At 40.3% G+C, this 25,334-nt stretch overlaps 1 protein-coding gene across 18 annotated transcripts in view; it reads left to right on the forward strand.

Moving 5' to 3' along the window:
- Il12rb2 (interleukin 12 receptor subunit beta 2) overlaps nucleotides 1-25,334 on the forward strand; it is a 73,540-nt gene that overhangs the window by 35,713 nt on the left and 12,493 nt on the right. For 16 of the 18 annotated variants that reach the window (XM_075983911.1, XM_075983916.1, XM_075983904.1 and 13 more), the window contains 4 exons: nucleotides 10,718-10,934; nucleotides 19,923-20,123; nucleotides 24,318-24,416; nucleotides 24,503-24,661. In XM_075983911.1, coding sequence (XP_075840026.1) covers nucleotides 10,718-10,934; nucleotides 19,923-20,123; nucleotides 24,318-24,416; nucleotides 24,503-24,661 — 676 coding nt within the window. The remainder of the gene's footprint in view (nucleotides 1-10,717; nucleotides 10,935-19,922; nucleotides 20,124-24,317; nucleotides 24,417-24,502; nucleotides 24,662-25,334) is intronic. The other 2 variants (XM_075983913.1, XM_075983919.1) reach the window with 2 other exon arrangements.

Consider the following 25,334-nt stretch of genomic DNA (forward strand, 5'->3'; position numbering starts at 1 on the left):
GTGCCTGTATGAACGGCGGTGTGCTAAGGTGAGGAAGACTTTGTATCGGAGTGCAATTTAAAGACACCAGAATGAGCTAAAGGGGAGCTAAAGATCTGAGGGGAAAGAATCTAATCACAACGGGAATCATCTGACCGTGTTTCTTCATTCTTTCTCTCTCCAGTGCATCATTTCTCATTGTTCCCCCAAACTCGTTCTCCTTGTTCTACCTTATTCTTAGTTCTACCCATTACTAATTCCCAGTCATATATATCCTTAAAACCAGCAATTCCCCAGCCCTATAGATTCCGAGCTGGAACTCTCTTGCCCCAAAGAAAAATCAGATAAGGGTTTTCACACACACACACACACACACAGAGAGAGAGAGAGAGAGAGAGAGAGAGAGAGAGAGAGAGAGAGAGAGAGAGAGAGAGAGAGAGATCCATGGGAGTGGCTAGTACACGTCTGGTGAACTCCTTAATTGAGAAAGTTATTTAAGAAACTTTAAATAATAATAAACTTTTATTAAATCATCAGGGAATTCTAGAGGGGAAGGTTGGTTCCCTATACTACATTTTTAGGTGGTTAGAAAGGTTTAATTTCAGTAAACTTATAAATAAGGCAAGGATTGTTTAAATCAGAGCGCCACTTTTCTCAGGATGCATAGATGATACCAGGTAACTAGGCAACCTATGTAAACAGTCAAGTAGAAGTCAGGGCTCTTGGTCAGATAGCACATACACCAGACGCTGCAATTTCTACTGGCCTAGGTCTGGAATTAGACTTACTGCTCTAAGCAATGAAGAGACCCAGGCCTCTAAGTTATCAGTTCTGGGCTATTCTGTTATCAGCCGTTCTGATCGTGGGTGTTGTGGGTCTTTCTCTGGGCTGCAGTTAATTACCTCTTCTGCTCTCCTTGAGAACAAAACATAATTAAAATCATCAGTAAACGGAGGTGAAAGTGAGCGTAAGGAGTTAAGAATCTCTTAAGTGAGGTAAAACCAGAGCAGCAGTTTAAGCAGGTAATGCCTGGACCCTAAGCACTGACAAAATGCCTGCTAATAAAGATAATTGCAGGAAGGTAGATAGATCTGGGTGCTTACCTAGGAGAGAGGAACAAGGCCTGGCAGAAGGAAATTGTTCCTCTCTAGTGCTGAGATTAAAAGCATGCACCACTACTGCCCGGTTTCTAGGGCAAACTAGTGTTGCTACTGGGATTAAAGGTGTGTGTCGCCGCTCCCTGGTCTGTAAGGCTAACCAGGGCAGATGTTTTCTTCTCCGATCTTCAGGCCAGCTTTATTTATTAAAATACAAGTGAAATATCACTATATTTTAGTAGTTCTGATATCTTGTTAATCACAGCTGATTCTTCAGCCCCAGCTAACCAGAACCGCAGGATCTTAATTCAAAAGCAACAAATGGCCCTGATATAGTCTTTAAATTTCCCTCTGAAACTACACAAGACAGGCCTCCATCTTGTACACTAGTCTTAACATTATCTTCCAAGCTCATAAAGAACATCCCAGAGAGTCCTTGACACTCAACAGTTCTTCTAACACAAAGTTCCAAAGTCCTTCCACAGTCCTCCCCCAAACATGGCTAGATAGGTCACGGCAATACCACACACCAAGGCACGAATTTGTCTTAGGGCCACTATTGACAATACAAAACACCATGACCAAAAAGCAAGTCAGAGAGGAAAGGGTTTATTTGGCTCACATTTTCACAGTGTTGCTCATCACTGAAGGAATTCAGGACAGGAACTCAAAGAGGGAGGGATCCTGGAGGTAGCAGCTGATGCAGGTCATGGAGGGGTGCTGCTTCCTGGCTTGCTTCCCCTGGCTTGCTCACACAGCTTTCTTGTAGAACTCAGGACCACCATGAGCTGCCCAGCCCCCATTGATTGCTAACTGAGAAAATGTATTACAGCTGGATCGCATGGCGGCATTCCCTCAACGGAGGCTCCTTCCTCTCTGATGACTCTAGTTTGTGTCAGGTTGACACACAAAACCATCCAGTACAAAGAGCAACAGTAAAATGTTGATGGTTTGTTGTAGGATTCCATGCTCTCTTCTTTTCGCTCCAGTTCTTGCCCTATCACAGATGGACACAGCATAGCCAAAGATGGGTACTAATGGGAAGAAAGGTTGCTCTTCCCCAGTTGCTAATGATACATTTCAGCTGAAAGGCAGGGGGTTCTGGTTAGTGAGCAGAATGTGGCCAATGACAAAAATGAGACAATCAAGGGCAGAAAGTTACCAAATTAGAAAGCAGAAACAGAAGGGGAAATAGAGTTTTATTTTCATGAAAAGCTCCCTTATTTTATAGCATTTCTAGATGCAAATTAAGATGGAAATCATGATGTCTGGGCAACACCCATGAGATTTCATTCTTGATTCAGTCAGCTCAGAAGCAGAACATCCAGGGAACTGGTCATGTGAGTGCTACCTGGTCCAGCTAAGAGTCCATTCTCTAATCTAGATAGAGCTGTGATATCTGGTTCAAGTTCTGTTTCTCTGTCATGTGATCCATGTGATGTGTGCCCATCCACATGTGTCTGTATGAACATGCATGTGTGTTTATGAGTCTGTGTGTGTGTGTATCTGTGGTGTTTCTATGTATATGTTTGTGTTATAATTTTTAATTTATTTTTGACAATTTCATACATATCTATAATGTTGAGATTTTTAAGTCATAAAAAAACACAGTGTATTATGCAGAGATTCACACCCATGTCTGCTGCCCACCCACTCCTGCCCACTAAACTCCTTGTTTCTTTTTTACTAGCCCTGCTCCTACTCTCATGTCTTCTTTTCACAAGTCTGTGACCCACTGGATTTCATTGAGGTTGCATGCATAAGCATGGATATAGTGTGATTTACTGAAGGTTGAGCAATTTACCAGTGGCTACACCACTGAAGAAAATGACTCTTCTGCCACAGCAACCCACTATCAATCAATTGCTCCTTAAGGAGGGGTAAGAACTCATGTGTCCCTCCCCTATCCTTGATAGAATGTTAATGGGCCTATTCTCACACGTATTTTCTTCGGGTGACCACAGTTACTGTTTCATGATTGCAACTGCCGTGTCCTTGTCTTTCCAGAAGACTGTTTTACAGCTCTCTTCCTCATCCCACATTCTTTCTGCTTCCTCTTCCCCATTTTCACTAAGCCTTGAAGGGAATGGTATAGATGTTCCATTTAAGACTGATTTTATATATGTTTACTTTGTATCCTGCCACTTTGTTCATGGTTATCAGTTCCGGAAGGTTTTGTGGTAGAATATCTTATGTACCAAATCATAATATCTGCAAATAGGGAAACTTTAAGTTCTTCCTTTCCGGTTTATATTTACGTTTATTTCCTTCTCTTGTCTTATTACTCTAGCTATGACTTTATCTTGAATAAGGGTAGGAAAATGGATACCTTTGTCTTGTTCATGATCTTAATAAGTTTGCATATATAGCCTTTGTTATATTGAAAGATATTTTTCTCCACCCCAATAATCTCCTGGATTTTTGTTTGTTTGTTTATTGTTTGTTTTCCCATATGAAGTTCAGTATTATTCTTTCAAGGTCTATGAAGAATTGTATTGGGATTTTAATAGGGATTGCTTTTAGTAAGATGACCATTTTTACTATGTTAATCCTACTGGTCAATGAACATGGGAGATCTTTTCATCTTCTGATATATTTTCCAATTTCTTTCTCCAAAATACTTGAAGCTTTTGTCATACAGGTCTTTAGAGTTACACCCAGATATTTTTTGTTTGGGTTTTTTTGTTTGTTTGGTTGGTTGGTTGGTTTTTTGGGGGGGTTTTTTTGTTTTTTGTTTTGTTTTGTTTTTTGTTTTGTTTTTTGGTTGTTTGCTTGCTTAATTGCCTTTTTTGAGAAAGGGTTTCTCCATATAGCCTTACTTGGCTTTCCTGAAACTCACTCTGTAAACCAGACTGGCCTTGAACTTACAGAGATTCACCTTCCTCTGCCTCCTGAGTGCTGGAATTAAAGGCATGCACAGCCAATGCCAAGCAAGGTATTTTATATTATTTGTAGCTATTGTGAAGGGTGTTGTTTCCCTGATTTTTTTTTCTCACCTTATTTATCTCTTGTAAATAGAAGGGATACTGATTTTTTTGAGTTAATCTTGTATTCAACCACTTCACTAAAGGTGTTTGCCAGCTGTAGGAATTTCCTGTTAGAATTTTTGGGGTCACTTATGTATACTATCATATCATCTGCAAAGAGTGATAATTTGACTTTTTCCTTTTCAATTTGTTTCCCCTTGATCTTCTTTAGTTGTCTTATTGTTCAAGCTAGAACTTCAAGTACTACTTTGGATAGATATAGAGTGCACAGCTTTGTCTTGCTCCTGATTTTTGTGAAATTGCTTTGAGTCTCTCCTTTGATGTTGGCTGTCTAATTGATGTATATTGTTTTTATTATGTTTAGGTATGTTCCTTGTATCCCTAATCTTTCCAAGGTTTTTGTCATGGAGGGGTGTTGAATTTTGGGAAAGGCTTTCTCAGCATCTAATGATATGATCATGTGGTTTTGTTCTTTCAGTTTGTTTATATGATGGATTGATTACATTGTCAGAGTTTCATATGTTGACTCATCCGTGCACCTCTGGGATGAAACTTACTTGATATTGGTGGATGATATTTTTAATGTATACTTAGATTCGGTTATGTTCATTTGATTCAAGAATTTTAAATTTTCCTTCTTGATTTCTTGAATTACACATTTGTCATTCAACAGTGTGTTGTTTAATCTCTATTAGTTTGTGTTTTTCTGTAGTTTCTCTTGCTGTTGATTCCTAGTTTTAATCTATTGTGGTAAGATAGAATACAAGAAGTTATTTCAATGTTTCCATATTCATTGAGATTTGTTTTGTGTTCTAATATATGATCTATTTTATATAGTTTCATGGGCTAATGTGCAAAACAATCCCACACCAGTTAGGATTTAAAGGGGTATTTATTTTGGGGGGTAAAACTCACAAAACACCAACCATCAGGAAAGGAGCTTAGTCACTGGAGCAGGAGCCAGACCAAGAGAGCTAGCTGAGGCTTGCCGCTCTTTTTTAAAGATAAATAGACCACGCCCCAGTGGGCTGGTATTTCAGCAGCTATTGGCTGAAGGAGCAGAAGGTCCTCCCGCAGCAATGGGCTGCTTGGACAAAATATATAATAGTATTCTTTAGTGTTCAGGTAGAGTCTACAGACTTCTTTCAGACACATTTGATCTATGATAAAAGTTAATTTCAGTGTCTCTCTATTTTTTGGTATAACCTATCTTTGGGTGATAGTGGGATACTGAAGTCACTAGCTATTGCTGTGTTGTGGTTAGTCTGTGCCTTTGCATCTAGTAATACTTGTTTTGTGAAACTGAGTGTACCTCTGTTCAGTGTTCAAATACTTACAACTATTAATGTCCCTTGATGGATTGTCCCCTAAATTGGTATGAAGTGATTTTGATCTTATCTTACTAGGTCTGGTTTGAAGTCTGTTTTGTCAGGTATCACAATATCAAGACCTGTTTGTTTCTTGGTTCCATTTGTTTGGATACCTTTTTCCATTCTCTCACCTGCCTTTGATGTTAAGTGTGGTTCCTTGAAGCAGTAAAAAGAATATTCTTGTTTTCTAGTCAAATTTTCTAGTCTTTTGATTGAGGAACCAAACCATTAATATTTGGAGTTATTATTGAAAAGTGTAAATTAATTCTTGTCATTTGTTGGTTGTGCAATGTTCAGTATTTTCTTAGTCATTATACATATAACAACTGTTTTAGCTTCATTTATTCTGCCGCCCCCTTCCCACAAGCTTCTTGACTGACTGTGCCTCTTTCTCTTCTGTCCATAATATTCTTTCCAGCATCCTCTATTGAGCTGGATTAATGCTCATAAATTCCTTTAGCCCTTTAGTCTGCTTTTTTTTCCATGGGAAATTTTTCTTTTTTTCTTCAGTTATGACTGATAGTTTTATCAAGTATGGGTAGTCTTGCCGGGCGGTGGTGGTGCACACCTTTAATCCCAGCACTCAGGAGGCAGAGACAGGCAGATCTCTGTGAGTTCGAGGCCAGCCTGGTCTACAAGAGCTAGTTCCAGGACAGGAACCAAAAGCTACAAAGAACCCTGTCTCAAAAAATCAAAAAAAAAAAGTATAGGTAGTCTTGGGTTGGCATCTGTGGTCTTTTTTTTTAAAAGGAAAGGTTTTTTTTAATTAATTAATTTATTTATTTATTATGTATACAATATTCTGTCTGTATGCCTGAAGGCCAGAAGAGGGCGTCAGACCTCTTTACAGATGGTTGTGAGCCACCATGTGGTTGCTGGGAATTGAACTCAGGACCTTTGGAAGAGCAGGCAATGCTCTTAACCACTGAGCCATCTCTCCAGCCTCATCTGTGGTCTTATATAATTTGAAATATGTCTTCCTAAGTGTTTTAGGCTTTTTGTTGTTGTTTTTGTTTTGTTTTGTTTCATGACAGGCTTTCTCTGTTTAGCCCTGGCTGTCTAGGAACTCACTCTGTAGACCAGGCTGACCTGAAACACAGATCCTCCATTCTCTGCCTCCCAAGTGCTAGGATTAATGGCATGTACCATATTGCCTGGCTCTCGTTTCTGGCTTTTAAAATTTCTATGTTTGCTATGCCTTCAACACAGCATTCTTCTCCTTCATTTTCTCCCATAGTATACATCTGCTTCTATTGGCATCTGAGGATCAAGTGCTGGAGGGTCAGCCTTCAATCTGACAAGCAAGCAAGGTGGTCAAATTTAGGGTTATAAGTAACATTGGCCAGACACACAGATAGGTTCTCTAGATGGTTTTGCATGGCTGGGGATTAGGGTTCTAGGAACAAGGGTGCTTGCTGCTGGCCTAATGAACTAGGTTCTCCACTCTGTTCCGTGACAGTTGAGGGACATGTCAGGGCTGGCAGGAGTGCTAACCTCTGGCCTCATGAGCAAGCAGTACTCTCTGTATGGCTCTGTTGCCGCTGTATGTGTTCTTTAGCAAGGTGTTTTTAACCTCCCATACACACTTTCCTCATGAGTAAACTTAAGATAATACTAATGTGTAACACATGAGGCTACCATAAAGATTCACGAGGTAATTATGAAAGTCAGAATCACATTCCTGTTATGAGGCAAGCATTGTGCAAGCCCATAATAACAAACGTGAGCTGATGATAGTCTGCAGGGGCTGGGAGAACACAAACCTGGAAGGTTTCAGTGGAGTGGTGCTTAAAACTTGAAATCCAAATTAGAACACAGCTGGCATGTGCCTGTAGTCCCATCTACTAAAGAGGCTGAAGTAGGGGGATCATTAAGCCTAGGAACTTAAGGCTAGTCTAGGCAACATAGAGAGACCTCATCTCAGGAAAGCAAACAAACAACGAACCCTTCCTGTTATTTCTACACTTTGGACTGGGGTTGCTGATTGTAAGTCACGATTTCCAAAATGAAAGTACTCAGTTTGTGTAAGGGGGGGAGGTTGTTGTTGTTGTTTTACACTCATTTATTTGGGTCATGTGCATGTGACATTAATAGAATTGATGTCTATTCTCTCCTTCCACCATGTGCGTTTCAAAATTGAACTCAAGTGATCAGGCTTGTCAGCAAAGCTGGACCCCACATCCTGCCAGCCCCGTATTCTGTTAACTCACAAGTTATATGGACTTTATGACCATCTATGGCATTAGTAGAAATTTCATAGACAGCTAAAAGACAAGTCAAGAATTTTGACTATCCTTATTTTCAAAATAGGGATATTATGTCTCAGAGCGATAAAATAACTGTGTGTAATAGATATTACACAGAGACGTGAGAAAATCAAAGATGCTTCCTATTGCAATTTGAGGGTGGGGATACAGTTCAGCATGAAGAGCATGTACTAGCACGCACAGGGCCTGTATTCAATCCCCAGCATCACCCATGCACAAAACTAGCCAGGATCCAAAGCTAACACAAAAGGAAAGGAGAGCTGTGGCTAATGTGCCCTACGCCTGAGCTTTCAAAGGGGTCTTGATGTCTGCTGCTCTTCTTTGACATGAGCAAAACTCTAATGGCCTTCCCTTTCTGTGATTAGGTTTCTTCTTTTTATTATTTGTACTCAGTGCTACTAGAAGGGATCCAGGTGTCAGAAACCCTACATGGACTGGCAATTGCACACTCCAGAAAACGCTCCTCCCTGACATCCACCAGGGGGCGGTCTATAGACTCATACGTCTTCTCTCTAGGTATGGCTTGAGCTGGTTGATCAGCTGCTCTAAACCAGGCTCACGCCTCAGAAAGGGAAGCAAGAAGATCTAAATATAACAAGGAATATAAAGCTCGTGATTAACAAAATGTTATTTTCTCCCTTATCACCTTCTCAAATGAGTAGCACTGGAGTACGAATATGTTTATCTGCAGAGTCAGTCAGTCCGTCAGGATGGCTATCTTCAGAGTTCACGGCTTGTCTCCCGTGACTCAGAGCCTTCTGGCTCTTGAAGAAAAACGCCTGTCCCCACCCTTCTCGAATTGCTAAATGCATGCCTTCTGTTGACGCTGTGTGTCAGAACGCATCATAACGCCATAGCTGGAGAAGGTGTTTTGCGACTTTGAGCTGGGAGGGTGACTGGGGTTCCATCTGTAAACTGCAGCAGCCTGAACCTCCTCCCTGTCTCATTTACATTTACTTATTTTGTGTCATGAGGGAACAACACATCACAGCAGAGGGAGAAAAACACTATAGACGAAAGCAAGTGTCGGTTACAGAAAGGCATCCCCTCAGCTATCTCTCACTGCATCCTTTCCTGCCAGCCCTATATGTTCAGAGATAAGTGTATCTATCACACACTGTCCCAAGCTCTCTCCACCAAGTCATTGCTCAGAAGTTAACTGCTCACACTGCTCCATTCCTGCCAGAGGATGACTTCGCCAAAAAGCATTTATTTCATCTATGTTGCTTTTCTCCTCTGATGAAAGTCAGATTTATTAATATGATGTTTGTTAGAACATTAGACTTTAAAAAACATTTGCATAGCTGGGTGTGGTAGCACACACCCATAACCCCAGAGACAGGAGCACTAACAAAAGTTTGAGGGTCAGTCTGCTTTATGCAGTCAGTTCTAAGACAGCTAGGGCATCACTGTGAGATCCTGTCCAAAATACACACACACACACAAAAGAAAAAAAAACTGGGGAACATAATTAAAAGCAAGCAAATGCTTATGTAATCCTCACAACAGGCAATGAGATTGACTGTGATGGACGTAACGGACACCTGAAATGATAACTTTAGGGAAATGCTGAAGATTCTCCAAAGCCTCCCCATCAGCACTGTTTTCACCCAGTACACTGGACCAAGCTAAGATCTAATTTAGAACTTATGGACCAAAAGTTTCCCCCAATAGACATGCATTAACTAAGCTCCAGAAATGGCAATATACAGAGCTGAGCTCATTGATTAATTACAGTAAAAATGTAGCTAGTGGGCCAATCAGAAGACTTGACTCAGCAAATCAGAACATTCTCTCTCCAGTACTAAATGTCTCAGAATCCAAATTGCAATCAGGACGGCAATTTATTCACTTAAAGTGAAAGAACTGAAGTGCACCAGCTGTTCATGCCCAAACACTTCTGACAGATAAACTGCATAGAAAATCAAATTATGTAGCCTCTTGGTAAGCGGGGCATTTGCTGGTCCTCAGGTGTGTCTTCCAGTAAATGGTCTCCTGCCATGAATGGAGAGCTGTGCCCAGAAAACTATGCCACTTAAGTCTGTTAGCCAAGCCTTCTTCCTGCAGTAGGCAGGGATGGACACTGCCAGGGTTAGACTTCACAGCTCTTCAGGTCTGTGTTTCATTTGCCATGGCCATTGTACAAAACAAGAGAAAAAGAACAGTTTCTGCTTACTGTGTGACTTTGTTCCCAAATGATCTCAATCAGAATTTTGCAGTTTGGAGCTAGGTTCCTAGCACAGATAGCTAATTCAAGTTCCTAAGGGTCATTTTACTGCTTTAGCTCCTGAATGTGGTGGTTTTGATGTTTCAAGCAGTCTTGCACTTTCTATATTTAAAAAGGCATCCTCACCAAGAGAAGGTAGAACACACCTTTAATCCCAGCATTTAGGAGGCAAAGGCAGGTGAGTCTGAGGACAGCCTAGTCAACAGAGTTCTGCGACAACCAAGGTACATAGAGAAACCCTGTCTGAAAAAATGAACGAACAAAAATGAACCCTCTCCCACCACTTCCCACCCATGGCTGGCTTTCTCTGATTGTCTCTCTGTGTCTGTCCATGAGTATGTCCCTCTGAGCGTCTCTTTGAGTATGTCTCTGTGTGTCTCCCTATGAGCATGTTTCACAAATTTTAAAACAAAAATCCAGAGGAACTGAGTGCTTGTCCCAAGATCTGAGTGTTGGTAAATTCGCAGCTCAGAGCCGGTGCTGCTACAGTCAGACTTCACAGCTTTCCTATGAGGTATTTACCATCAGTAAGCTTCATTTCGAAGAAAGAAAAATCAGTGTGTTTCAAAAGAATTATCTTTTGAAAATGTTAACCAATTTTTTTTACTAAATAGAAGGTGTGAGATTGTGAATCACTGAATGAAAGTGTACAGTGGAGATGAGAAGATATAAATAAATAAAGCACTTAGAGTCAGTCGCCTGCATCCGTGTCGGGTGGTTCCGGCACAAAGAGCATCCCTGATCTTGCCTGAGAGTAAGGCTAAGGCTACGTACCTATGTTCTCTTGCAGAATCTGAGTTCCTCAGAGGCAAGGGGGGAAATCCTCCAGTACCAGGTGACCTTACAGGAGGTAACAAGAAAAATTACACTGCAGAATATTACAGCACACACCTCCTGGACAGGGGTCATTCCCAGAACTGGGGCTTGGACTGCTTCTGTGTCTGCAGCCAATTCAAAAGGCTCTTCTGCGCCCACTCGTATTAATCTAGTGGATCTATGTGGCACTGGTAGGTACCTAGTCACCTTAACACTGCCTGTGGGAAGCGTTCTCCCTCACCTTCTCTTTCCTGCAGGTACAGGCCAGAGTGTGGTATAAGCAGCCAAGGCTTTAGAGTTTGGAGTCAACAGCTGTCTTTTCCTGTTACCTTGGCAATGTCCTTGAGCAAATGAATTATAATTAACCCTCTGAGCTTCAATTTCTTCATAAGATGGAGATTATACTTACTGTCTTGCAAACCACTGTAAGATTACAATCTTATATATGTATTAGTAACATTATATTAGAGTAATATTTTCCAATTAGGCTAGTTTTTACAAATTTAATTATATATATTGCTAAATTCTGGACCAAAAAAATAGACTTATATTTAAAAATTGAGTGTTAAAATGAAATTGTAATCTTAGTGAAATTGTGATAAAGTTTTGCTCTTTATTATATACATTTAAATATGTGTCTAGTTGTCTTCAAAAAAATCAACTAGATGTAGAGTCTCACATTTATAATCATATCTTCTATAATTATTTCCTCAAAGAAAAGACCATTATTAGCTAAGAAAGGGATCTTATGCTATGTCTCAAAGTCTGCACTGTAAAAAAGAAAAAAAAAGTCTAAACAGGATAAAACACTGTATTTGGACCCTCTCTTATAACTTAGTGTCATATTGTTATATATACATGTGTTCAGCAATCATCAGTTTGAAGAAATTTCTGCCAAGAGATTATGTTATTTTTAAGATGTATTATTTTATGTGTATATGTCTTTTGCCTGCATGGAAGTCTGTATACCATTTGTATGCAGTGCGTATGGAGGCTGGAGCGGGCATCAGATCCCCTGGAACTGGAGTTACAAATGGTTGTGAGCCTCCATGTGGGTGCTGGGAACCTATCATGGGTCCATTGGAAGATCAGCCAATGCTATTAATGGCTGAGTCATCTCTCCAGTCCCAAAACATTGATGTTTTAGATGCAACATTAAATTTTGATTATATTTTAAGAACACATGATGAACACAGCTAGATGAAAATACCAGTAAACATGGGTATCAGCTCGATTTAGCATTTGAATTAGGAATTGCTCCTCAGAGGCCGTCTGACTGAAGGCCTGACTACTGTGGCTCATTTGCCCTCTCACATGATAGCTCAGGGTGGTGACGTCAGTCAGTCTCCAGGCTCCTCTCTCTTTCCCTCTGCCAAAGCTGGCGTTTGTCCTCACATGGAAATGGTCCAAAGGCTGCCAGAGCTCTAGCTGTTTCTTTGTAGGCAGCAGAATAAAGAGGAGGCAGAAGGGAGTGGCCCCAGTGTGCAGGAGCTCACCTCAGTGCACAGCAGTTTTGCACTTGCTGCTACTTGCTGGCCCTCACTACTCACCTGACCACACCCAGCTGCAAAGAAGGCTCAAGAGCCACATTTCTGGCAGCCTTGCTATCTTCCTGAAGAAGATGAAAAGTTGTTTGGTAGGAAAAGCACCCAAGGAAAAAACGTAAAGGGAAAGATGGATCTCTAACTATAGGGAAACCCTTCCAAGTTCATACACTGCGAAATAACTTTATCTTAAAAATACCATATGTGGTAGGTAGATAGTGAACACCTGTAACCCAAGCAGGAGGCCTAGGCAAGATGTTGGCAAGTTAGAAGCCAGTGTAGACTCTGTAGTAAGATCCTGTCTCAAAAAAAAGAAAAAATGCAAGTAAAGCTTAAACTGCAAATAATAGCTTATAAATAAATATATGCGTGTGTGTGCATCATATATATACATGTGTGTATCACATATATATGTATTGATATATATCACATTTTGGCATAGAGTTGATATTGTCTATATATTTGTCTATATTAATCTTTTAAATTAATTTTTAATTAATTTGTACTTTTTTCAAATTCATAGAATATCAGGGATATAAACACACAACTCAAAAAAAGAAAGTACAAGAGCCCAGCCTGTGTAGTTCAGAGATCACTTTTAATATACACAAGACCCTAAGGTTGATCCCCATTGCATCTCCATGACCCTTCAATTATCATAGGAAAAACAGAGATATAAAAATGTTTAACTTAGTTAGCAATTAATGAGATGTAAATTTTGAAAAAAACGTGAAAAATCAAGTCAAACTGACAGAGTGAGAAGAATGAGTGTGCTCCATGTTGGTGAAACTGTTTTTGTGTGCTGTTGGGGGGGTGTGTAAATTGGCACAACTTTCTGGAAAACAATTTGTCAATACATAAAAATGCTAAATATGCACCAGAGAATTTCACTATTCAATATTCCAGACCAGCCTGAGATGTAGAATGAAACTGTCTCAAAAATAAATAAGAAAGAAGGAAGGCAAGGAGGGAGGGAGGGAGGGAGGCAGAGAGGAAAGGAGGAAGGGAGAGAAGTTTATCCTCAAGAAATAATAGAATGTTAGAAGTGTAAATGCAGACGTTCATTGAAACTGCTTGAGGGCTGACGAGATGGCTCTTGTCTGAGTTTGACATCCTGAGTTCAATCCCCAAGACCCCGCAAGGTGGAAGGAAAGAACTGACTCCCTCAAGTTATCCTCTGACCTTCAGACCTGTGCTATGGTACATGTACATGCACAACATGTATACATAAATAATAGATTTTTATATATTATTTAATAATAATATAGCTGACCTAAACATACAATAGAGAATAGACTTTTAAATATGTCTGACCTTTGCCTGTCTTAATCACACCCTAGCATGTCACTACTGTTCCATGGGAAGATTTACATTACAAGCAACAAAGTAGTCTCTTAAAAGGATACATGGTCCCAGAGATAACACACACACACACACACACACACACACGCACGCACGCACGCACGCACACACACAGATAATTCCACTTTAAATCTACATTTATATGAGCAGATTTTTTTTTTATACTTAAAAACAAAAAGCAGAGCCGGACAGTGGTGGCACACACCTTTAATCCCAGCACTCAGGAGGCAGCGGCAGGAGAATCTGTGAGTTTGAAACCAGCCTGGTCTACAAGAGTTAGTTCCAGGGCAGGCTCCAAAACTATAAAAATACCCCGTTTCAAAAAACAAACAAACAACAAAAAACCTAGTAAAAGCCATGGACATATTAACAGAGGTCATTTCTGCATCATTGGATTACCAAAAATTTTTCTTCAACGCCCTCCCCCTTTTGGTACATTTTTTTTTCCTTTAAAAAATCTTATTTAAGCTGGGTACTGTGGTACATACCTTTAATCCTTCCTCTTGGGAGGCAGAGGTGAATGGATCTCTGAACCAACCTGATCTACAGAGCAAGATCCAGGATGGCTGGGTACCACGGAGAAACCTTGTCTTGAAAAACCTAAATAAATAAATAAATACTTTATTTTATTTTTTTCCATTTATTGATTTAGTATCTGTGTTTGTATTCATGTCACAGTGTGCCTGTGGTCAGAGGACTACTTTTGGGGGTGGGTTCTCTCCTTCCACCAAGTGGATCTTGGGGATCAAATTCAGGCTTAACAGCCAGTATCTTACCTGCTTAGCATCCTATACCCTCTGTTGTTTTTCATATTTCATGTTTCTCCTCTGTGGACAAGTATTGTACACAGACTTTTTAAAGGTTGATTTGTTTTTGTTTGTGTGTGTGTGTGTGTGTGTGTGTGTGTGTGTGTGTGTGTGTTTTACCTATGTAAAACATCCGTGTGTATGCATAGCACAACTGTGCTTGGTGCCTAGGGAATCAGAGCCCTGGCACTGGAGTTACATACAAATGGTCGTGAACTGCCATGCAGTGCTGAGAACCGAAACTGGATCCTCTGCAAGAGCAGCATTGCTCTTCAATGCTAAGCCATCTCTCTGGCTCCTGTACACAGCATTTTTTAAAAGTGGATTCTGTAGTGGCATTATGCTGTTTTTAAGATGAGCTACATCAAAATTAGCCATGGTGGCTGGTGCCGGCCTTTCATCCCAGCTGTCAGGAGGCTGACACATGAAGGTTTTGCATTTGAGAATGGCCTGAGCTACATAGCATTCTCAGCTGCACATTGAAATCCAGTATCAAAAACCCACTGTTGATGGGGAGATAGATATCATAGTAAATAAAGAGCTTGCCATGCAAGCCTGAGCACCTGAGTTCAAGCCCCAGAACTGACATTTGAAAAGCCAGGCATGGTGTATGTTTGTAATCCCAATACTGGGAGGCAATGATCCATGAATACATGGAGCTTGCTGGGCAGCCAGCCTAGCCTACCTGGTGGATAACAGGCCAGTGAGAATCTGTCTCAAAAACAAAAGGTGTTTGAGATCTCAAGAACACCATCCAAGGCTGTCCTCAGGCATATGCACACACACCTACACGTACACACACGAACATGTACAGAATGCACACACATATATATAAAAATACAGTGACTAGGGCTGGAGAGATGGCTCAGTGGTTAAGAGCATTGCCTGCTCTTCCAAAGGTCCTGAGTTCAATTCCCAGCAACCACATGGTGGCTCACAACCATCTGTAAAGAGGTCTGGCGCCCTCTTCTGGCCTTCAGGCATACAGACAGAATATTGTATACATAATAAATAAATAAATAAATAAATAAATAAATAAATAAATAAATATTTTAAAAAAAATACAGTGCTAGGCATACATCTCAATAGTACAGCATTTTCTTAACAATGGCCTAGATCCAGGTAACAGAACATGAAAGTAAAGCACTCATCTATATAAAATACATACATACATAAATAAATAAATAAATAAATCTTTTTAAAAATAAAAAAAGATTGCTTCTTCCCAGATGACACAACTCTGTATCAAGTTGACCAAAAAAACCTGGAGAGCACAGTGGCCCACACAGATGTCAGAGACTGTGGCTCAGGAATGTGAAGTAAAATCCAGTGTAAGGATACAATATTCTGAAAATATCTCTTACATAGTAAGAGACTGGTACTTTTACTGAACCTCACAGCCAGAGTTAACAATACACCATGAAGTCACGTAAGGCTGCTAGCCTACTGTGTACTCAAACCCGCCTTTTACAAGAACAATATAATAAACCAACCTTACTTGTTTTGGATTTCTCATGTAATTAATGTCTAGCACCTAAGCCCCTCCATAAGTGTAATTGTAAATTATGTACTCTTCCATGCCCCTGACCCAGAGAAGGCACATGTATCATTTGCTGAAAGCAGAAATACAGACAGAAGTTGAAAGCCACCTCCTAAAATCTACTATGAATGTTGAAAGTAACCATTTATGGATATTGGTTAATAAACAATGATGTTATCTGGGTCAGTCGGGATCAGTTGGAGCCAGAGGCAACCCCTTGTACAACTCTGTTAAAGATTTCTGTTAAGTATCCCATTCCTTCCCTGTGTAATGCTTTCTGTGCTGTTCAATAAGTACAGACTGAAGAGGCAGACACACACACAGACACAGTCAGACACCTTTCATACATACAACGACACGTATAGTACATACAGACACATACAACAGACAGACACAGAGACACATTCAGCTCGTATGACAGACACACAGGCATAGACAGAGGACAGAGACAGAGAACATGAAATAGAAAATTAAAACCTATTCTCACTTTTGGTTAAATGAGGAAGTGTTTTTCTCTCCTTAATTTGATACTGATGCATTAAAAAAAAAACGCTAATGAAAATAATCCAAGCAATCCAAGAACAGACACCCAGCAAGCAACAGAGCAAGACAGAGAAAGTACCCTCCTTTCTCTTAGGTGGTACCTTACAAGCATCAGAACTCTACAAAGATGTTCTCGGGAAACATGGAGCTAGAATATTCTGATTGTCACTAAGAAAGTAGTTTTATTTTGTGGTTTTTCTGAGACAAGGTTTCACTCTGTAGCCCAGGCTGTTCTCGAACTCACAAAGTTCCACCTGCTTCTGCCTCCAAGTGCCAGGATTAAAGGTGTGTGTCACCATGCCTGACATAAAGATAGGAGTCTGAAAGGTGACTGAGAGAAGGAAAGACGCAGTCTGGTGAACATCCTAGAGAAGGAATCTCAGACTGGTGCTGGTAAGAATAATGACCCAGCGGCTGAAGGACTCTGCAAGATGCAAGCTGATTTGCTTAACAAATTCCAGATAAAGCAGAGATGAAAAAGACAACCTCAGATAAATGATCTCACAAATTGTAGCACTCAATATTTATGGAATGAATAAATTTTACTCTAAAACAATATCCTCGGGCTGATGAGATGAGTTGCAGGAAAGGAAACTGCCAGGCCTGACGACTTGAGTTCTAGCCCTGAGGCCATTATGGTGAAAGGGGAGAACCAACTCCTCAGGGTGTCCTCTGACCTCCACACATATGCTTTGACACTTGCATGTAAGTACACACACACATACAAAATAAAACACGCACAAAAATAAAGGCAGTCATAATAACATTCTGAAAGCTAGAGCTAGCTTACCCCAACCTCTATGCTTTTTTAATAATGCCCAGGCACAAACTACTTTACAATTGAACCTTGAAAAAATACATAACCTTATTTTATTCCATTCATGTAGAAAATAGAAAATAAGGAAAGCCGTCCAATTGATTATGGAATCAATTTCTTTATGATCAATTTTATTTTATTAATAAAAGTAAATAAAGACAGTAGAGGAAGGATTAATGTTTAATCACTTGTGAATAGAGACACACAATATAAATAAATTATTGGCTATCTAAATCTATACAGATATATTTTAAAAATTAGTGCCAATAGTTCCAACTTTCAGGTAAGCATATACAGCATTTGAAAATGATTACTCTGTCCTAAAACAAGTAAAAAAGAGACAAACTAAAAAGGCAACAATGCCCTCCTTCTTCCCTCCTCCCAACCCACTGCAGATAAAAATAAATGTCTGTACATAGGAAACTTATTTTTTATATATTTATTTATTATTTATTATGTATACAATAGTCTATTTGTGTGTATGCCGAAGGCCAGAAGAGGGCACCAGACCTTATTACAGATGGTTGTGAGCCACCATGTGGTTGCTGGTAATTGAACTCAGGACCTTTGGAAGAGCAGGCAATGCTCTTAACCACTGAGTCATCTCTCTCCAGCCCCCATAGGAAACTTCTTTTGTTGTCACTAAGAGCCTTTTGCTTTATAGTTTTCTATTATTCTTCAATTAAATGTTTCATTCTTAGGGTATGAAGGCTTTTTTTCTAGCTAGTAATATTTCCACTATTAATTGGAATGCTAGCATAAAATATCTTTCATTTCTACTTAAGAATTTTTCTATTATTTTTATTACTGTGTATTCATAAGTTTCATTATGATATTTTCATATATGTTTTCCATGTACTTTGATCATATTTACTCTTCCCATTAGTCAATTCTTCTTCAACTCATGAGAGAAGTAAACCCCAGGGAAGTCACTGCCACCAGAATTGAAAGAAAAGTTGAATATCTAAGGATTAGCAGGTGGGATGTGTCTGCACAGTTTACAATGCAGACACACCATCCCTGAAAAACAGAAATAAATAGCATTTCCTTTCTTAAAAAATAACCTTTCTAGCGTATACTTTGGACTGAAACCCTAAGCATAAAAAGGAAAAGTAAAGGCCAATAGAAGACAATGTAGTTGAATGTGTTCATAGTCCCAGCGTGGTGGAAATTTACAAACAAGACTCAAAATCAAAACTGTGGTAAATTTACCAGTACCACTGTAGATAACAAAGTTGTCAGAGAACTAACTGACTGCATTAAGAGTAGAAAACTGGATAGTAATTAGATTCATCAAAGCTACTTGCAGATCAGAAAAAGGCAGAAACACACAAAAAAATGAGCCAAGTCTACTAATAGCCACAGAAGGAAAGTCATTGAGTAGTTTGGACTCATGAAAGTCAAATCTCTAATCACGTATGATTTTATACGTATCAAATTGATAAGCAGAAAGGGAAATAGAAAGTGTAGGTGAGGTGAGAGCCCTCGTGCTAGCTACCCTTGGTGAAGTGCCAACGTGCTCTTTCATTGTTTACCTTCTGTGCGTGTGTACAGTTTCTTGCTCAGGCTGGGCAAGGGCTACACCCCCGTCTCATCCATCTGTTTTGGAGATCAGTCAGAGGGATACTCCCTAGTCAAGCAGTCCTGTGCGTGTACATCCTGGATGGTCTTGCACATGCACAGAGGTGCTGTAGTGTCACTGTGTCCTTGTGTCAGGACACTCCTTCTGGTCACTGGAGAGCAGAGGAGAAAAGGGCTTAGCAGAAGTGGGAAGGAGTGAGCTAGGTTTACATGAACAAGGAGAATGAATCCATTCCAAAAACAAACCTAAGTGAAAAGGTTTGACAAAACATGGTGTGTTTTGTGAGAATACGACACAAGCAAAGGGTCACACTACTTCTCAGCGATACATTTATGTCTAAGGAGACAAATGGGCGGTCATTAAAAGGGTGTATATTACATTTAACAGAGTGAGCACTTTGAGGGAATTCAGTAAGTAAATACAAATAGAAATAAATCCACAAAGAAAGCTACTCTGGATTATAGAACAAGCTGCTGAGGCTAATCCTCCGTGGACTGAAAACCATGAACTTAAACCTTGACCTGGAAGCCCCTAAAGAGAGACTGATAATTTCTAAAACTTAGCTGGGATAAGCTGTCGTGTCTTATTTTAGTGTGTGTGTGTGTGTGTGTGTGTGTGTGTGTGTGTGTGTGTTCATGCATGAGCAGATGCATGTGTGCACATGTAGCCACAGGATAACCTTAGGTAGGTGTTATTCCTTAAGCACGATCTATTTTGCTTTTTGTTTGTTGTTGAAAAAAAATCTCTCACTTACTAGGTAGGCTAGTTAGACTGGCTGGACATCTCAGGAATCTTCCTGTCTCCACTTCCGCAGGACTGGTGTACAAGTGTGCAGCACCATACCAGCCACACCTGGCTTTCCCCCAGTGGGTTATGGTGATTGAATTAGCATCCTCAAACACTTGACTGACTGCGATGTCTCTCCAGTTCCCATTTTTATCTTTATCCGTTCCGATTTTGTCCTTCCTCCTCCTCACCTCCAAAGGGTTGCTGGCTCCTTCCTGGGTATCTGCTAAGTCAGAGAACATGGACAACATTGTGGTGACCTGGCAGCCTCCGGGGAAAGCTGTCTCTGCTGTTCGAGAGTACATAGTGGAATGGAGGGCTCTAGAACCAGGAAGGAATGTGAGCTTTCCCCCACACTGGCTGCGGATCCCTCCCTACAACACGACTGCTCTGATTTCAGGTACCGCACTACTCACATTTCTTCTAGAGAGCCACTAAATTCTCATTTGTTTGTCTAGTTTTATGTCAACGTGTTAACAAGTTAGAGCTGTCTGAGAATAGATAAAGAGGGAATCATAATTGAGAAAATGCCTCCCTAAGACTGGCCTGCAGGCAAAACTGTGGGGTCTTGTCTTAATAATTGATGTGGCACCTCTAAGCAGGTGGCTGGTGCTATAAAAAAGCAGACTGAGCAAGCTGTAGGGAGCAAGCCAGTGAGCAGCACTTTTCCATGGCTCAGATACTGCGTCTAGAACCACACCATGAGTCCTGCCCTGACTTCCTTGGATGGTAGACTACGAGCATGAGATGGAATAAGCCTTTTCCTCTCCAGGCTGCCTTTGGACATGTTGTTATATTACAGTAGTAGGAGCCCTAAGACATTTGGGGAGACAAAGCTATTTTGTCTTCAATTACAGAGGGTTACATGTTATACTAGAATCCTAAACAGTGGGAACCTAGAGTCCATCAAGACTGCCCTGTAAGCCAGATGGGGTGGTGCATGCCTTTAATTCCACAACTTGGGAGGCAGAGACAGGTGAATCTCTGGAGTTCAGGGCCAGAATTGTCTACATAGTGAACTCAAAAACAGCAAGAGTTACATAGTGAGACCTTGTCTTGAAGAAAAAAAAAAAAAGACAGCCCTCGGGACTAACTTGAGGACCAAGTGACTGAAGAAGGCTTATGTTTATGGGAGAATTATGTCCCCTAGCACCATGCCCAATAAGATGAAAGAATAACTGAACCAAATAAGTATGGCAGAAACCTAACTTGTCAAAGATACATTTATCTTTGTATAGTCATTTAACTCAAAACAATTTTGTGCACTGAGTCATTATTTTTATGCAAGATAAGATATGATAAGAAAATTCTGAAATTATAAAATACATAATTGCTTCTGAGGCATTGTTTTAAACCCACATACAGATGGCAAAACCAGGGGATCCTCATTCCCAATCCTACTATTTGTCATTTGAACTGTTATATGAAAATTGGGACCTCTATTTCTAAGTGACATTTCTGTCAGGGGTTGCAATAAAGTGAGAAAAAGTATCTGAAAGCACATTAAAAGGACTAGAGAGAATCTAATGTCAATTTAAATTCAATTTAATGTCAATTTAAGTTCGGTATTGTGATTCATGGTCTGGCTATATAGACAGCCTACCCAGGCCTGAGTCCCGGCTCCTTCCCTAACAATTGGGAGATCTTAGGCAGATTCCTGCTATGCCCCTTTTTCCTCATTTGAGTGGCTATGAGGACTGACTGTATTAATATATGGAAAATGCTCTGAACAGAGTTTAGCATATTTCAAGTACTAAATAATTTAGCTTCCAAGGAATTGTTACTAAATGTGTCAGAAATAAGAACTGAATAGATTTACAAGCTCAAAACACTAAACTACATTGTTGTTCCACCATGAACATCATTACTCCTCTCTAGGAATGTATATAAAACCTGCTTAATAAGGTTTACTTGAAGAAAAATATCATATTATACAATAACATATGAGCTGGTCCTTGACTGGGTGCCTCTTATATGGCCTGCCTGCCCAGACTTCTACCGGTATACAAGGCTGCATACAGTGAGCACCCAGAGAAAAAAGAGCAAGCCACTGAGAATCTAGAACTTTTCGTTTGGAAACCATTTATCTCATAGAAGAGAAATTTATAAGGTATAAGACAAGCGGTTTGATTATTTTTGCCGGTTTCATTATCTATACATCCAAAAGTATATGTGCATTTCCTTGGTTGCTCGGGAAAGCAAGATTCAAACCCTGAAAGGGAATGATAAGAAAAGAAGGCATTAATTCTGGTTGTTGTTTGAAACAGGGTCTCACTCTAGTTCTGGCTGGCTTAGAACTCACAGAGATCCTCCTGCCTCTGCCTGCTGAGTGGTGGAATTGAAGGATGCACTCATTATCACGCTCCAGAAGGTAGCATCAGATTTGAAAGCAACTTTATGGCTTGCTTCTGGGATAGTTGGAGGCTCTGCAGTGATGCTAGTTTCTCTCGAGTAGCCAGAGGCTCTGCAGTGATGCCAGTTTCCCTTGGAAAGCTGGTGGCTCCGTAGCGGTGCCAGTTTCCCTTAGGAGGTTGGGGGCTCCGCAGTGGTGCCAGTTTCCCTTAGGAGGTTGGGGGCTCTGCAGCGCTGCCAGTTTCCCTCGGGTAGCTGGAGGCTCTGCTGTGGTCCCAGTTCCCTCAGGGCCTATCATACCCATCAAATCAAATGACCTATGGACAGGAAACAGTGCCTAAACTGGGAGGTAATATTAAGATTCATCTCGAGTGCTGGGATTAAAGGTGTGCACTTGGGAGGCAGAGGCAGGCGGATCTCTGTGAGTTCAAGGCCAGCCTAGTCTACAAGAACTAGTTCCAGGACAGGCATCAAAGCTACAGAAAAACCTTGTCTCGAAAAAACAAAACAAAACAAAATATATATATATATATATATATATTTTGTTTTGTTTTTATATATATAAAAATATATATATATCAAGATTCATCCCTCATGGGCAATTTGAACCTTGCCTTTCTTTGGGAAATCATATATTTCCATATAAATACCATAAAGTGGATATAAAATGAAATATTCAGAATCACTTCTGAATAATGCATTTGAATAAAAACAACAGAATAAAGTTGCAAAATAACCCATGAAGATTGTTCTGTCACTTGGAAATATTTGATTTGCTATTATTTTCTGCTGAACTGAAACATTCACAAATTCAGACGTTATTCCCCTTACAAGCTTTTTCTGACCCTGGCTGTATGGACATCATCAGAGGGTCTGGAATGAGTCAAAATAAACCTGATTCCTGGACCGTGGAATGGCAGAGCTAGAGACTATCAGCTCATTCTGTTTGCCCACCGTATCTCAGTGTCTGGAAGTTCCTCTGGGAGACCTAGAGTAGCTGTGTCCCTCTCCCACATGCTTGTCTTGGTGTGCACAAAATGATTTTCAGTTACATTATTTGTGGAAGAGATGCCTACTTTCTCCCACACCAGAGGTAAAACTAAATATCTGCAGGGGGAAAAAAAGTCTGTAAAATAGCTTATAAACAGAGACAAGGCCTTTGCCCAAGGATGTTGTGAATATAAGGTCAGCATAGAGACATGAAATGAGCTTGGAAATTGGGTCCCATTGCAAAGGAAATGAGAGTCTTCCAAGTGTGGACTTCTTCCACTGCAGGTTCTTAAGGTGGGGAGCAGATACCCCTGAGGGGTGGTGTTCATACAAAATAATCAAAAAAAAATGTATCTCCTTAAGGTCAGAATCAGGAAAAATGTTTGCTAGGAAGGCTTTGCTCTTCTTGAAAGGGAAAATGTCAATGAAGACACACAGCCATGAATCTTTCCTCCTTGACTGAGGGCGAGCAGTTCACAGGAGGAAAACCCACAGCTTTCGATTGTGAGCAGTGCCCTCACTCACATTTTGCTTTGCAAGGCTCATCAGGAACTCCCAGATCTCCACAGCACAGTGGGTTGGTTGGCTTTTCCCAAGTCATGGGACAGGAAAGTTAACCAAACACTGGAAATAAGAGCCACTTACCAGACCCTTCCAAAGGATGTATGATTCCTTATCCTCCATTGCCCTTCAGCCGGGATCCCATGTCACTCTGCAGACTAAGGTGGCAAATGTCTTCTCCACTTTTCTCTGGTTTATGAGCTCAAGTTGGTGCCCACTCTCATGTAAATATGATCTTATCAGGCTCTCTTCTAACAATGGTTGTGGGAGAATTTAATGGACTTTCATGTAACACACACACACAATTTAGGCAATAACTGTGTGAGGTAAAATTCCTATGCAGCCCAAAAAGACATGAAGTCCTAGTCAATTATAAGAGTATGGGACACCAGTATACCATAGGAGAGCTGCTAAGGTGCTATATCTGCAAAACTCCAGCGGCTTCATATAAACAAGGGACTCATTTGTAGAATCCAATATTCTGCATGATTGTATCTATAGGGATATGTTTAAATCTTCATCAGAGCTTCTTAAAGGTCTTTATCTCCTTTTTAAGAATAATTACTCTGTTCTGGAGAACTGTAATCTAGTCCATCCCTTTATTTTCAGTCCAGACTGCTCTTTCTTCAAACTAAGAAAAGCTAAAAATGATTTGGATGTGGTTATTAACACGACTCCCTTTCCTGTGCAGAGAACATCAATCCCTACGTCTGTTATGAAATTCAGGTGCATGCACTGTCAGAGGACCAAGGAGGTTGCAGCTCCACCCTGGGTGACTCCAGGCACAAAGGTGAACCTTAGGATCTTTCCTCAAGCTTCTGGTTTAGTGGCTTGGATTTGGAGGGTGACAGAAACCTCTTGTGTCCTTCTCCTCAGCACCTTTGACTGGCCCTCATATCATTGCCATCACAGAGAAAAGAAAGAGCCTTTTTATTTCCTGGTCCCACATCCCAGCCCAGGAGCAAATGGGCTGCATCCTCTATTACAGAATATACTGGAAGGAACGAGACTCTGCTGCACAGCCTGAGCTCTGTGGTATGTGTGAAAACCAAGTGCTGAGGGGCCTCCTGTTTAGACGCTGGGAAAGCGCAGACTGAGCATGTCCTCACTACACACAAGTGCTAGGACTAAGTCAGCACTTGTGAAATGAGTTGAATTATGAAGAATAGATACCCATATGCACGCATGCAAAGTTATTGAATATGTGTTACACGCTAAGGAAACTGTTAAAGATACAGAAATGAAGTGAATGGGCCAGGCTCTCATAGTGCCTGCTCACAAAGACCAAACTAGGAGGGCTAAAGCAAGAAGCAGGCCTGGGCTACATAGTAGACAGTGAGATGTAATTTGTCAAAACAAATTACAAATAGTAACACTTGTGGGTTTTGTTAAACTGGTGGACAAACACATAAAGTCAGCTTTGAAACCCAAAACTTATGGTTTAGCAGGAGTTCTTAAACAAATAAGAGGATATGACACTCAAGACAGCTAGGATTTAAATGGCATTGATTCTAAAAGCAGAGCTGGCAATTTAATGAAACAAACAGTAAAGGCACTTCACTATTAATTATATGAACCCTTGATCTCCAAAACATTTAGATATTGTTTAACTCTTCATGTTTGCAATTACCATCATATTATTTTCTTCTTGGAATGTATAAAATACAGCACAGTTTAGATAATTCTTTATGAACTATAATTGTTTTTT

The sequence above is a fragment of the Microtus pennsylvanicus genome, chromosome 8, assembly GCF_037038515.1.
Source record: "Microtus pennsylvanicus isolate mMicPen1 chromosome 8, mMicPen1.hap1, whole genome shotgun sequence".
NCBI classification, from domain to species: domain Eukaryota; kingdom Metazoa; phylum Chordata; class Mammalia; order Rodentia; family Cricetidae; genus Microtus; species Microtus pennsylvanicus.